At 44.5% G+C, this 12,978-nt stretch overlaps 1 protein-coding gene across 1 annotated transcript; it reads left to right on the top strand.

The window, feature by feature from the left end:
• The first annotated feature begins 870 nt into the window (after positions 1-870).
• On the top strand, positions 871-4,284 carry LOC125537245 (glycine-rich RNA-binding protein RZ1C). The gene is made up of 3 exons (XM_048700546.2): positions 871-1,047; positions 1,180-1,324; positions 3,216-4,284. The coding sequence occupies exons 2-3, from the start codon at positions 1,214-1,216 to the stop codon at positions 3,984-3,986; spliced, it is 882 nt and encodes a 293-aa protein (XP_048556503.2). The 5' UTR covers positions 871-1,047; positions 1,180-1,213; the 3' UTR covers positions 3,987-4,284.
• Positions 4,285-12,978: the final 8,694 nt, after the last annotated feature.

Genomic DNA, 12,978 nt, shown 5'->3' on the forward strand with positions numbered 1-12,978 from the left:
ACTGGAGCAGAAATAAGCATGGAGATGAAGGCACGCGTGAAGGGAACTAGAACGATGTTTCTAGTGCAGATTTCAGCACTTTAAAGCCTCCTTGATGACATACAAGGACATGAACGAAATATACAAGATGTCCTTTTCATAAATTTCTTCCATAGCTTATAATAGGTGTCGCGCCACCTTATTTTTGGGCCAGACCCATATAATTTCGAAATACTTGAGTATAGGCTGTTTTTAGAGGCCATATGTGTGGGGAAACAAGAGTTAGGGTGGTTTCGGACCCCTCCTCCAAGGGGTCCCGAAATTCCCCTATCTCCCTCCATATATACAGCCCTTAGAGCGTCGTCTAGACTTTGAGTTTTGTTTAGATTAAAAGTTTGCCATAGCTGCAACTTCGTATTCAACGACCAGATCAAGACGTCATATAACCCCACTTTCATCAATAAAGTTTTCCTCTTAAATTCGCAACATCCAGATTACAATCTCAGTTGCTTACTTGTTTTTTGTTTGCTCATAGGGAATAGATCCTCGTGGTCAGGTTGATCGTGCTCCGGCATGGTCAATAGCCCCTCAAAAGTTGGTTTAGCGGTTGCTAAGGCGCGGCGTCTCCGCACGTTCGTAGTCAGATCGTCAAAGTCGACTCCCACAAAAAATAATAGCTATCTCATCAAAATATCGAAACACCTTCGCCTCTATCAGGAATGGACGCAAAGTAAGGGCCACGAATGAGCAAAAGTGATGTCACTTCTCTAAGAGTTCGGTCCGAGCGAACGGTTGATATGGATGAGTGGAAAGTTTCACTGTTTGCATGTGATCCAAAGGCCAATAGGGTGTTTGCTGGCAAACATTAAGATCGGATGTTCTCAGATAACATTTCTTACAAGGAAGCTAAAATAAAGCCATGACACGTGCTTTCCGTGCAGCCCGATTCGGAATACATGCAGAAGATCCTGATATTTTCTCTCTCCTCGTGTCATCTCATCACTCTCCCTCTTTCTGAAAACCCTAGCGCCGCAGCCCGAGAGAGCCATCCTTAGGTTTCCGCGCAAGGTAAAAGCATCCAACCATCTAGTCTCCTACTTTCCCATGGCGCTGAGGGAGCGTACGATTCGCGCTTCACGGCGGCACAGATTGTTGAGGATCTCGATTGACTTTTTCGGTGTGATTTGGTGGCTTGTGTAGGCGTCGGGGAATTTTCGGCTCGATTGGATTGGAGATGACGGAGAAGGAGGTGGGACGGATCTTCGTGGGCGGACTGTCCTGGGACACCACGGAGCGCACGCTGGAGCGAGCTTTCGGCGAGTTCGGCAAGGTCATCGAGACGCAGGTATTAGCCATATTCCTCCATTCGTTTGCATGTATTGTGCGTGCTCGTCGGAGGATTTGTGTTGAGATCATTTTGGCGGCGCTTAGTCGTTTAGTTTTGTATATAGGGTGACGATTTTTTCAGTTTCATCCTTAAGCTGGGTTTTCCTACTTCTCTACAGAGTTTCTTCATCTTAACTCATCTGTGCTGTAAATCCGCTGATTAGTTGTAAACATAATCTTGATTAAAGAGCCATATTGTAGCAACCAAAACACTGCCCATTCAATAAGACGAAATGATTAAAACATTTTGATCTGAGTTATGGAGTAAAAGGGGGGGGGGGGGGGGGGGTAATCGTGAAATGGCAAACTGCCGTTTCGTTATTTGCTGTAACTTAGTATTTAGTAATGTTTGGTTAGCTGTGTTGATAGAACTTTGATGGCTTGTTTTTCGACCTGATGGTTACTCGGTGCATGATTCTGTTATGTTACGTTATTATTGTTGCTTAGGGGTGTCTGGAAGAGCGTGATCTGATAAACAATTTCAGGTCGGACAGTTCTTACTTTCTTTATGGTTCATTCAGTGTTAGGTGGAACCACCTCATTTGCAAGTATGATGATGATTATATTATTAACCTATTTCTGAACGAATTTCCAAGCATAGCTGTGTTTATTAGCAAGTTATGACGCCTAGGTGTGTTAATTGTTTGTTTATGCTGTTAGCGAAACGCTATTGAGTTTATCTTGTTTTCTAATTTCAATCTAATAGCAGTTACTGATTCACAGAGCCTGCAGTCACCTCCAGTTTTATATTTTAGGAAGTTATTGAAGTTGAAGGAAATGAAACATATTAGTCAATTCGAGCTCATTGTTATACATTTTTGCGGTGATGGGTCCTATAAAATTCAATATGAAGTAACGATACTGTTAGTGAATTTGGTAGATGTTTTTTGGGCAGAAGCAGTGCTCCTCCTTTGCCATGGCATAGGTAGTGTTTAAGCTGACTGATGTCAGTGTGAGGTTACATCAAACAAATTTCCATTGCCATGGCTAATCAATTCTACAGAGCTAAACATGACTGCAGTGTTGGATATGAAATTAATGCAAGTTTTGCTGCATAATGGCAATGCTCTGGATCAGTTCTGATATGAAAGGCAGATGCAGCTTTGTTTGTTGTCCTTGGCTAGTGATTTATTACAGGTAATGCTTCAGAGTGAGTGTTGTGTGCTATTTTATTCCTACAGTCACTTGGAAGGCCATTGTTCTCAGTCTTCAAATGCCCCTTTCCCTTCAAATGGACACACTTACCCGTACATGAACAAAGAGCAGTGATTGATAAGGATGCCTTTAGGTATTGCAACTATGTTTTCCTGAAGGAATGTGGCAGACTAAGGAAGGTCCGATTAGCTTCGTGTTAGAACTTCAGGTGTAAAGTTATTGTTTTGTGCCTGTAGCACCAACCAAAGTAACTGGCCTCGTCCAATTTGTTGGATGTGGAGTTTACTCATTCGTGTCGCACATGAGCGGCACATGGAAGTGTTCGGTTTATTTTGTCAGCGCAACTGATATCTTCTATGACTCATTGATGGCATTGTTGTGGTCACAGTGTCACATGCTTCCAGTTCTGACCTGTTGCCCATAGTATGCCTTCTGGATAGCATTTTTGGGGCAGATAAAGGAGATAGTGACATTTACTTATAATAATTGAGCAGTGGCATAAAGATTGACTGTGTTCCTCCAGTCTTGTGAGATAGTTTCACTGGTTACCATGCTTGACATACTTACCAGCTGTCTTCATTTCCCTATGGCCCGATTTGCATGTGCATGCTGTTGCTAGTGTTGGATATTTTTGGCTGTTCACTATTATATGCAGTTACTATCTTCCCATGAGTTCACTTTCATTGTATGTATAGGTTGTAACAGAAAGAGACACAGGCCGCTCCCGTGGGTTTGGGTTTGTTACCTTCTCGGAACCTCGGGCTGTGGATGTTGCGATCCGGGAAATGCACAATGGAGAACTAGATGGTCGGACCATTTCTGTGAACAAAGCTCAACCTAGGATGAACAGTGATGATGGTGGCTATGGATATGGGGGTAGTAGTTACTCATCTGGTGCTAGAGGTGGATATCGTGGTGCAGCTGACATAGTACCCACTGCAAGTGATGATTGCTTTAAGTGTGGACGCCCTGGACACTGGGCTCGTGAATGTCCTTATTCTGATGGAGGCAGGCCTGGAAGGTACTCTCCCCCTTCCAGGTATGGCAATGGCGCTGGTGGGCGTGGTGACCGCTTTGGAGGATCAGACCGTTTTGGTAATCGCTATGTTGATGATCGTTATGATGGTGGCCGCTATGCTGATGATCGTTATGGTGGTGGACGCGATCGCTATCCTCCAGCTGCTGATCGTTTTTCTGGCGATAGATATGGTGGTGGTGATCGTTATGCATCAGGTGGCTTTGCCAGGGAAAGAAGCTATGAGAGAGATGGAGGGCGGCCAGGTGGAAGTTATTACCGTGATGAACCTAGAGGCACTGGTGCTTATGGCAGGGGTGGTCCACGTGTGGCGAATGGTGACAGATATGGGAGTGGTGGACCTGCTCGCCTTGGCGCGAGTTACCGAGATAGGCCTGCTCCCTATGATCGTCCCACTCAGGGTGCTCGCTCATATGATGACCGCTACTGATGGAAGGTCACCTTGGAGCAGACAGGAGATTTGATACAAGATTCAATTCCCAGTTGCTACTACCTCCTTTATTTGTGTCCACTATGTTGATGCTTCAACTCTCAAGTATCATTCTTTCAAGCAGTTTGTTTAGTTACTTCAGTCCATATGGCAGTACTTAATTATTATTATTATTATTATTATTATTATTATTATGGTCAAACTGTACACTCTAGGCAATGGGCAGACACTTGTTGCTTATTGTTATGGTATTGTGTAACTACTCTGCACTCTAAGTTTGAGTTGTACTACTGTTTTAGTTTTGACTCATCTCGTGTTGTCGGCATTGTCAATCTTTGAGACTGCAGTGCCACATTCTGCCAATCTCTTGACAAATATTGGACCTGCTTATCTGATGTCAGATTTGTGTTGAAATCTGCTGGTAATACTGGCACCGCACAAGTTGGATGTGCATTTTCAAGATTATGTACCATCTGCTCAAAGCAATGTTTCAGGTTTGTTTTCTCCCGGTTTATTTAGAACAGCAAGCTTAGACAGATACAGTTTGAGGAATTCACACAGGCACTGGCTGTGTTTGTATGATTCAACTGTGTTTGTATGATTCAATTGGTAATGACGGATGTAATCAGGGGAAATTCTACTGGTATAATTGATTTAACCTGGTGGTGCTTGTTGAAGCTTCAATGTACGTATGTCTTTTCACCCGCTAAACACTGCAGTTAGAATTAAGTCCATTTGTGCGAGATAGCCTCAACCAAGTCTATCCTTACGATGCAGGGTGCTTATAGCCCCTTTGGGTATATGGCCAATGCATAGCCTCAGGGTGATGCTCCGCAGAGGAAAAGTAGGTTCGGATGGTGTAGCGGGATTCTCAGCAAGAGACAGGTGCCTGAGGAGAAAAAATGTGATCGGTCCATAAAGTTGGGAAAGTTGAAGTGGACAGTGGGAATGCATGTGTAGGGCGAGTCTATTTTCTATTCTTTGTTGAGGTCCACTAGTAATAGCTTGCATTGGAGAGGAAAAATATAATATAGATGCCTTAAGCTACTTTTTATAATTGGACATCTGTATCCACTAGATGACCCGTTGCACTGATGGCGCAAGGGGCGAGAATAAGACAAGTATTGAAAGAGTGAATATAAATATATTTAGGAGCAGATTGGAACACATGGATTATTTATGATACATAGTGTTCCACATGGATTATTTATGGTACATACTAGTGTTCTAAGAAGCTTAGGATAGAATATTTGCAATGCTATTAGGAAGGAAGGTAGATAGGGAGAAATACATCTTAAAGGCGTTATAAGTGATGAACATTAGTTAGTGTGATTGGTGGATCATCATCGCTGAAAACTTGTTCAGGCAATTGTTCATAGTGGTTGTGGTTGAATATACCCAAAGGGGCTGCCCCTTTGGGTATATGGCTAAAGCATAGCCCCAGGGTGATGCTCCGCAAAGGAAAAGTAGGTTCGGATGGTGTAGCAGGATTCTCAGCAAGAGACAGGTGCTTGAGGAGAAAAAATGTGATCGGTCCATAAAGTTGGGAAAGTTGAAGTGGAGAGTGGGAATGCATGTGTAGGGCGAGTCTATTTTCTATTCTTTGTTGAGGTCCACTAGTAATAGCTTGCATTGGAGAGGAAAAATATAATATAGATGCCTTAAGCTACTTTTTATAATTGGACATCTGTATCCACTAGATGACCCGTTGCACTGATGGCGCAAGGGGCGAGAGTAAGACAAGTATTGAAAGAGTGAATATAAATATATTTAGAAGCAGATTGGAACACATGGATTATTTATGGTACATACTAGTGTTCTAAGAAGCTTAGGATAGAATATTTGCAATGCTATTAGGAAGGAAGGTAGATAGGGAGAGATACATCTTAAAGGCGTTATAAGTGATGAACATTAGTCAGTGTGATTGGTGGATCATCATCGCTGAAAACTTGTTCAGGCAATTGTTCATAGTGGTTGTGGTTGAATATACCCAAAGGGGCTGCCCCTTTGGGTATATAGCTAAAGCATAGCCCCAGGGTGATGCTCCGCAGAGGAAAAGTAGGTTCGGATGGTGTAGCGGGATTCTCAGCAAGAGACAGGTGCTTGAGGAGAAAAAATGTGATCGGTCCATAAAGTTTGGAAAGTTGAAGTGGAGAGTGGGAATGCATGTGTAGGGCGAGTCTATTTTCTATTCTTTGTTGAGGTCCACTAGTAATAGCTTGCATTGGAGAGGAAAAATATAATATAGATGCCTTAAGCTACTTTTTATAATTGGATATCTGTATCCACTAGATGACCCGTTGCACTGATGGCGCAAGGGGCGAGAATAAGGCAAGTATTGAAAGAGTAAACATAAATATATTTAGGGGCAGATTGGAACACATGGATTATTTATGATACATAGTGTTCCACATGGATTATTTATGATACATACTAGTGTTCTAAGAAGCTTACGATAGAATATTTGCAATGCTATTAGGAAGGAAGGTAGATAGGGAGAGATACATCTTAAAGGCGTTATAAGTGATGAACATTAGTCAATGTGATTGGTGGATCATCAGCGCTGAAAACTTGTTCAGGCAATTGTTCATAGTGGTTATGGTTGAATGTTTTAATTATTCATAGCAGAAATTCCTTCAACATCATCATCCAGGTAGAAAATAGTATACGACACTTTAGGGGCTCAGGCCAACGCTACATCTACAGACTATTTGCAAAGGAAAAAAAACTGAATGTGTCTTGAATAAAGCATAAGTATTCACATATGTACTAAGAAAGCATGGTCACTTTGTGGCATCAGAACCATTAGGTCAAATCTTGTATACGAAAAATGTGTTGTATACTAAGATAATAGACGATCGATACCGACAAAACAGGCGATGAGAAGGGCTCTGTATCCATAGAATCACACTAAAAACATCCATCAAAGTTCTAGCCTTTGGAAAACACAACAAAAATGAAAACCACTGCTATAAATTGTTGGAACCGTAGCCTAAACAAATAGAAAATTTGCATGCTTGAAAAACTCTAGAACTGACATTGAAATTTAGCCACTGGAAGCAATTCGAAGATGCCAACTTACAGCTATCTCACAATCTTTCAGTTTGCTAACTCTGCATGGTCAAGTTAGAACTCTCAAGGTTCAGGTTAGATCAACTCAAGAAACTCATTTTAAAAAAAGAATGACAACACATATTCTAGCCTGAAATAAACTTCATGGTGTTTAGAGTGAAACAGAGCAGCAGGAACGGCAAAGATGCAAAGCCACTAATACACACACGCGCGCGCACACGCACACACACACAAATAGGGAGACTATTCGATTCAAACTCCTACAAAAACTCTTCAAATAACTACAGGAAATATAAATAGTAGTCTTGATGTCTGGCAGCCCGGCAGGGCAATAGAGCAAAATAAATGACAGCAAAGGTGTGGTGAAAAATAAATTTTTGGTGGTGACTCATGCTTTCTTCAATTCTTGGTTGAGATAGAAGATCTCAACTCTCAAGTAACACCTCATATAAATAGACCAATGTGGTCACCAGCAACTTCTCAACAACCTGTCAACTCTGGAATAAATATTCTGTCTAAGCAAAATACAATAATTTGCAAGTGACCAGTTGATGCTACCTACAATTTTTAGTAAATCGCTTGAACCCTTCTCAGAATAGGAAACTCTTTAGTTAGCTTCAAATACATGGATATGAGAACACGTATCATGAGAGTGATTAAGAGAAACATATGGTCCGGTATTAAACAGAACTAAGAGACTGAGGTTTGCAGTTACAATTACTAACCAGTATTACATCCTTCTAAGAATCTGAAACATATGGAGTATTTGGAACATGATCTGGAAGGCGAAAATACCGGAGAGAATTAAAATGTTCGGCTGGAGAGTAGCGACTGGTTCTCTACCCACAAAGCTAAATAAATTCAAAACGACTCTTGAGAAGGATGTAATCTTCAGCATTTGTGGATGTACAGAGGAAAATGATTTCCATGCTATGATTGAATGCACTAAAGCGAGAGCCTTAAGAGCAGAGATTAGGAAAATTCGGCTGGCTACCAGATGAGAAGTCCTAGTGAAGATTGGCTACAAATCCATAAACAAATATAAGAGCATTTAGATTACTAAAGTAGTGATCTAAACGCTCTTATATTTCTTTACAGAGGGAGTACCTTATAACAAAAGCAGAACAAAAGTACAGCCAATTCCAAGTCAAACGTAAACATATTGTATGAACCGGAGAGAATAAATCTCAAAATTGAGTAATAAAGTCCCAACAATTAGCCAGTTGCATAATCTATAAGACTTTGGAGTACATACGACGATTTAAAGAGATGGGGCTAACTCTGTAATAACAACATGACAGCGAAAGCTGAACCCTGTGTGGCTGTGTCTACTGGATTGAGATGAATAGTGGATATATGAGGACAATAGTGTAGACATCACACAAGTATTTCAATTGTACTTGCTCTTCTTCGTAGCTATCTTTATTCTGCTTGGTAAAGTTAAATTATATATCAGGGAATAAAAAAAAAGAGACTATCTTGATGTCGTCGCAGGACCTCTGAATTCCGATAACCATACAACCATATGTTTGCTTAATAACAAAACAAACTATACAAACCATTTACAGGAATATCGATAACAAACTTGTTCCATCTTGAATAAAAAAATTGTGGACCAAATGTTCCGCAACCAGACCATTTTCCAATACATTTAGATCAACACGCACAACAATGTCCACATTAGCACAATTTGAAAAGCACCATTTTTCTCCCAATAAAAATGAAATGGTAAAAAAGACATTGTGCAACAGCATTAGCTTTCAGGAAAAACATTTACCATAGTTCCTAACCAGCCCACATTAAAGCAAAAAATGACATCCTCTGTTGTAGAATTAAGAAAAATATGCTCTCCTGGGATAGATTGGTTCACCTTGAGGTACAATGAATAGATTAGAAAACAAGCAGAAGTTAGTCCTATTTTGGAATCTGCAGTAATACTCGGTTAGAAAGAACTGCAAGATATACTCACATGAGCCAGCAGATGTGCAGCCTGAGCAATTGTGGGAAGGTGAACTGCTGTGAAGCATGAATGTAGCTCAATAAAGACGGCCCCTAAATTGAACCCGTCGCTACTCTTCATCTCCCACAAATACCGCATCAGTAGATTGATTGGAATACCAATTCCTAAAGACCATGATCATACAAAAGGGTTTTATCAGCAGACATATACTGGTTCCAATGATGGAGCTTCTCTATGAAACAGAATTTGAAATATACCGGAATATTATGAATTTTACAACTAACAAGAACTCTTTTGCATAAAATGATTGTTTTTTTTCGAGAAGGAGGAAGCCCCCGGCCTCTGCATCTGAACGATGCATGCGGCCACTTTATTAATTGTTCACACAAGACATTACAAAGTAATACAACAGCAAGACTAAAGCCACCGTCTAGGCAACATCTATCGCTATTCCTATCCAATTGATGAAGGGATGCTGATAGTCTGGGCCTAATACCAAACAGACCTTGCAGCCAAACCTAACATCTAAGACCTAAGGTCCCATCCAGGACGCTTGCCGGGCATGGGGCACCCACCGGTCCGGCGCACTCCTCAACCAGGACGCCTACCGGGTATGAGCCCGCCGCCGCCACCTGCCACCAATCCATCTTCAGAGCTGTACTGCTGCATCTACCTTGCACGGTCTAGCTGCCGTCGACGCCACCACGACGTCAGACCGCGACACCCTCCTGCGTGAGTCCATCTCTGCGCATCGGACGCCGAGTCACCACAGCGCCATACGCCGCCGAGGTCCGCGGCCATCAATAAGTGAGATGACGCACTACTCCACCAAAGAATCCGTCCACTGGTCCCTCGAACCCGTGTACACCTCCAAGAATGACGCCTCCAAGAGGGAAACGACACAAGAGCACCGCCATCATCTGATCTAGAGATCTAGGGTTTCTCTCGGAGGTAGCAGATGGCGGCCTTAACTTCTCCTCGGCGTTGCTTTCAAGAAAGGAACGCCGTGCGCCGCCACCGCCGGCTTTGAAGCCAAAAGAAGGTCTTCACCCGGATCCGTTCGAAGGTCCTCCATCAAGCATCTTGTGCACGGGCCGCAGCCATCTCTGACGGGGAGTGGACGAAAAATCCAGACCATCGCCGCCTGGCCGGCCACGACACCACCATGATGCCAAGGCCGGCGTCGCCAGGCCCACCACGCCCTCCTGTAGCCGACCTCCAGATCTGTTGGCCCGGCGAAACCCATCTGAGCACGACAAGGGCCGCGATCTGGGCCGCCGCCACAGGTGCTCCTCAACCACGGAGAGGGCGCCTGCGCAGTCGCCGTCGACGCACTCGCCGCCGATCACCTGCCATGCCTTGCCGCCAGTGAACCGCCGACCCATGAGCTGCCGCCACCGCGAGGAGGACACCACCACCGCGCGAGGGGGAAAGGCCCTGCCGCCGCCGTCACTGGCCAGGCTGCGCCGACGTGGTCTCAGATGGCGAGAGGAGGGAGGAGAGGAACGCGGACGCCTAGGGCTGGTGGCGAGGAATCGCCCCCCGTGTCGCCTAGGGTTGGCGACACGGGGGTGGGGTGGGGTCTCGTGTTGTGTAATCCAATATTATATCCAACTATAGCATTCTACTCAGCAGTACCTACAACCTGACGCAGCTGATCTATCAAACGTATACACAGGTGCAGCTAATCTAACTCAGAGTCTAAAAGGTAAACTAACCCTGCATCCACTTTATAGAAAAGAAAATGCATCATGCATGTATTGACCATAGCAAATCAGGTCAAGATTAAATTTAGGTAAGGGGCTTGCTTCGGTAGCCCCCCTGTTGGAAATATGCCCTAGAGGCAATAATAAATTGGTTATTATTATATTTCCTTGTTCATGATAATCGTTTATTATCCATGCTATAATTGTATTGATAGGAAACTCAGATACATGTGTGGATACATAGACAACACCATGTCCCTAGTGAGCCTCTAGTTGACTAGTTCGTTGATCAATAGATGGTTACAGTTTCCTGACCATGGACATTATATGTCGTTGATAACGGGATCACATCATTAGGACATTGATGTGATGGACAAGACCCAATCCTAAGCCTAGCACAAGATCGGATAGTTCGTCTGCTAAAGCTTTTCTAATGTCAAGTATCATTTCCTTAGACCATGAGATCGTGCAACTTCCGGATACCGTAGGAATGCTTTGGGTGTACCAAACGTCACAACATCACTGGGTGGCTATAAAGGTGCACTACAGGTATCTCCGAAAGTGTCTGTTGGGTTGGCACGAATCGAGACTGGGATTTGTCACTCCGTGTAATGGAGAGGTATCTCTGGGCCCACTCGATAGGACATCATCATAATGTGCAAAATGTGACCAAGGAGTTGATCACGGGATGATGTGTTACGGAACGAGTAAAGAGACTTGCCGGTAACGAGATTGAACAAGGTATCGGGATACCGACGATCGAATCTCGGGCAAGTATCATACCAGTAGACAAAGGGAATTGTGTACGGGATTGATTGAATCCTTGACATCGTGGTTCATCCGATGAGATCATCGTGGAACATGTGGGAGCCAACATGGGTATCCAGATCCTGCTGTTGGTTATTGACCAGAGAGATGTCTCGGTCATGTCTGCATGATTCCCGAACCCGTAGGGTCTACACACTTAAGGTTCGATGACGCTAGGGTTATAGGGAAAGTATGTATGCGGTTATTGAATGTTGTTCAGAGTCCCGGATGAGATCCCGGACGTCACGAGGAGTTCTGGAATGGTCCGGAGGTAAAGATTAATATATAGGAAGTGTGGATTTGGCCACCGGAAGTGTTCCGGGCATCACCAGTAATGTACTGGGACCACCGGAAGGGTTCCGGGGGTCCACCGGGAGGTGCCACCAGCCCCGGAGGCTTTCATGGGCCAAGAGTGGGAAGGGACCAGCCCCTAGGTGGGCTGGGGCACCTCCCACCAAGGCCCAAGGCGCCCTCAAGAGGAGGGGGCAAACCCTAGGGGCAGATGGGCCCTAAGGCCCACCCTAGGTGCGCCCCCTCTCTCTCCCCCTTGGCCGCCACCCAGATGGGATCTGGGGGCTGCCGCCACCCCTAGGGAGGGAACCCTAGGTGGGGGCGCAACCCCTCCCCTCCCCCTATATATAGTGGAGGTTTTGGGAGTGTCGAACACGCGAGTCTCTCTCTCCCAAGGCGCAGCCCTACCTCTCTCCCTCCTCGTCTCTCGTAGTGCTTGGTGAAGCCCTGCAGGAGTACCGTGCTCCTCCACCACCACCACGCCGTCGCGCTGCTGCTGGACGGAGTCTTCCCCAACCTCTCTCTCTCTCCTTGCTGGATCAAGGCATGGGAGACGTCACCGGGCTGCACGTGTGTTGAACGCGGAGGCGCCATTGTTCGGCGCTTAGATCGGAATTGACCGCGATCTGAATCGCCACGAGTACGACTACCTCATCCGCGTTCTTGCAACGCTTCCGCTTAGCGATCTACAGGGGTATGTAGATGCACTCCCTTTCCCCTCGTTGCTAGATTACTCCATAGATTGATCTTGGTGATGCGTAGAAAATTTTAAATTTCTGCTACGATCCCCAATAGTGGCATCATGAGCTAGGTCTATGCGTAGTTTCTATGCACGAGTAGAACACAAGTTGTTGTGGGCGTCGATTTTGTCAATTTACTTGCATTACTAGTCTTATCTTGATTCAGCGGCATCGTGGGATGAAGCGGCCCGGACCGACCTTACACGTACTCTTACGTGAGACAGGTTCCACCGACTGACATGCACTAGTTGCAAAAGGTGGCTAGCGGGTGTCTGTCTCTCCCACTTTAGTCGGATCGGATTCGATGAAAAGGGTCCTTATGAAGGGTAAATAGAAATTGGCATATCACGCTGTGGCTTTGGCGTAGGTAAGAAACGTTCTTGCTAAGAAACCTATAGCAGCCACGTAAAATTTGC

Source organism: Triticum urartu, chromosome 2A (assembly GCF_056163025.1).
Source record: "Triticum urartu cultivar PI428250 chromosome 2A, HENAU_Tu73, whole genome shotgun sequence".
NCBI classification, from domain to species: Eukaryota; Viridiplantae; Streptophyta; class Magnoliopsida; order Poales; family Poaceae; genus Triticum; species Triticum urartu.

Bases quoted from the DNA above. Each gene is read 5' to 3' on its own strand.
- LOC125537245 (XM_048700546.2), top strand. From the start codon at position 1,214: ATGACGGAGAAGGAGGTGGGACGGATCTTCGTGGGCGGACTGTCCTGG. The intron at 1,325-3,215 runs GTATTAGCCATA...TTGTATGTATAG, and splicing joins GCAAGGTCATCGAGACGCAG to GTTGTAACAGAAAGAGACAC.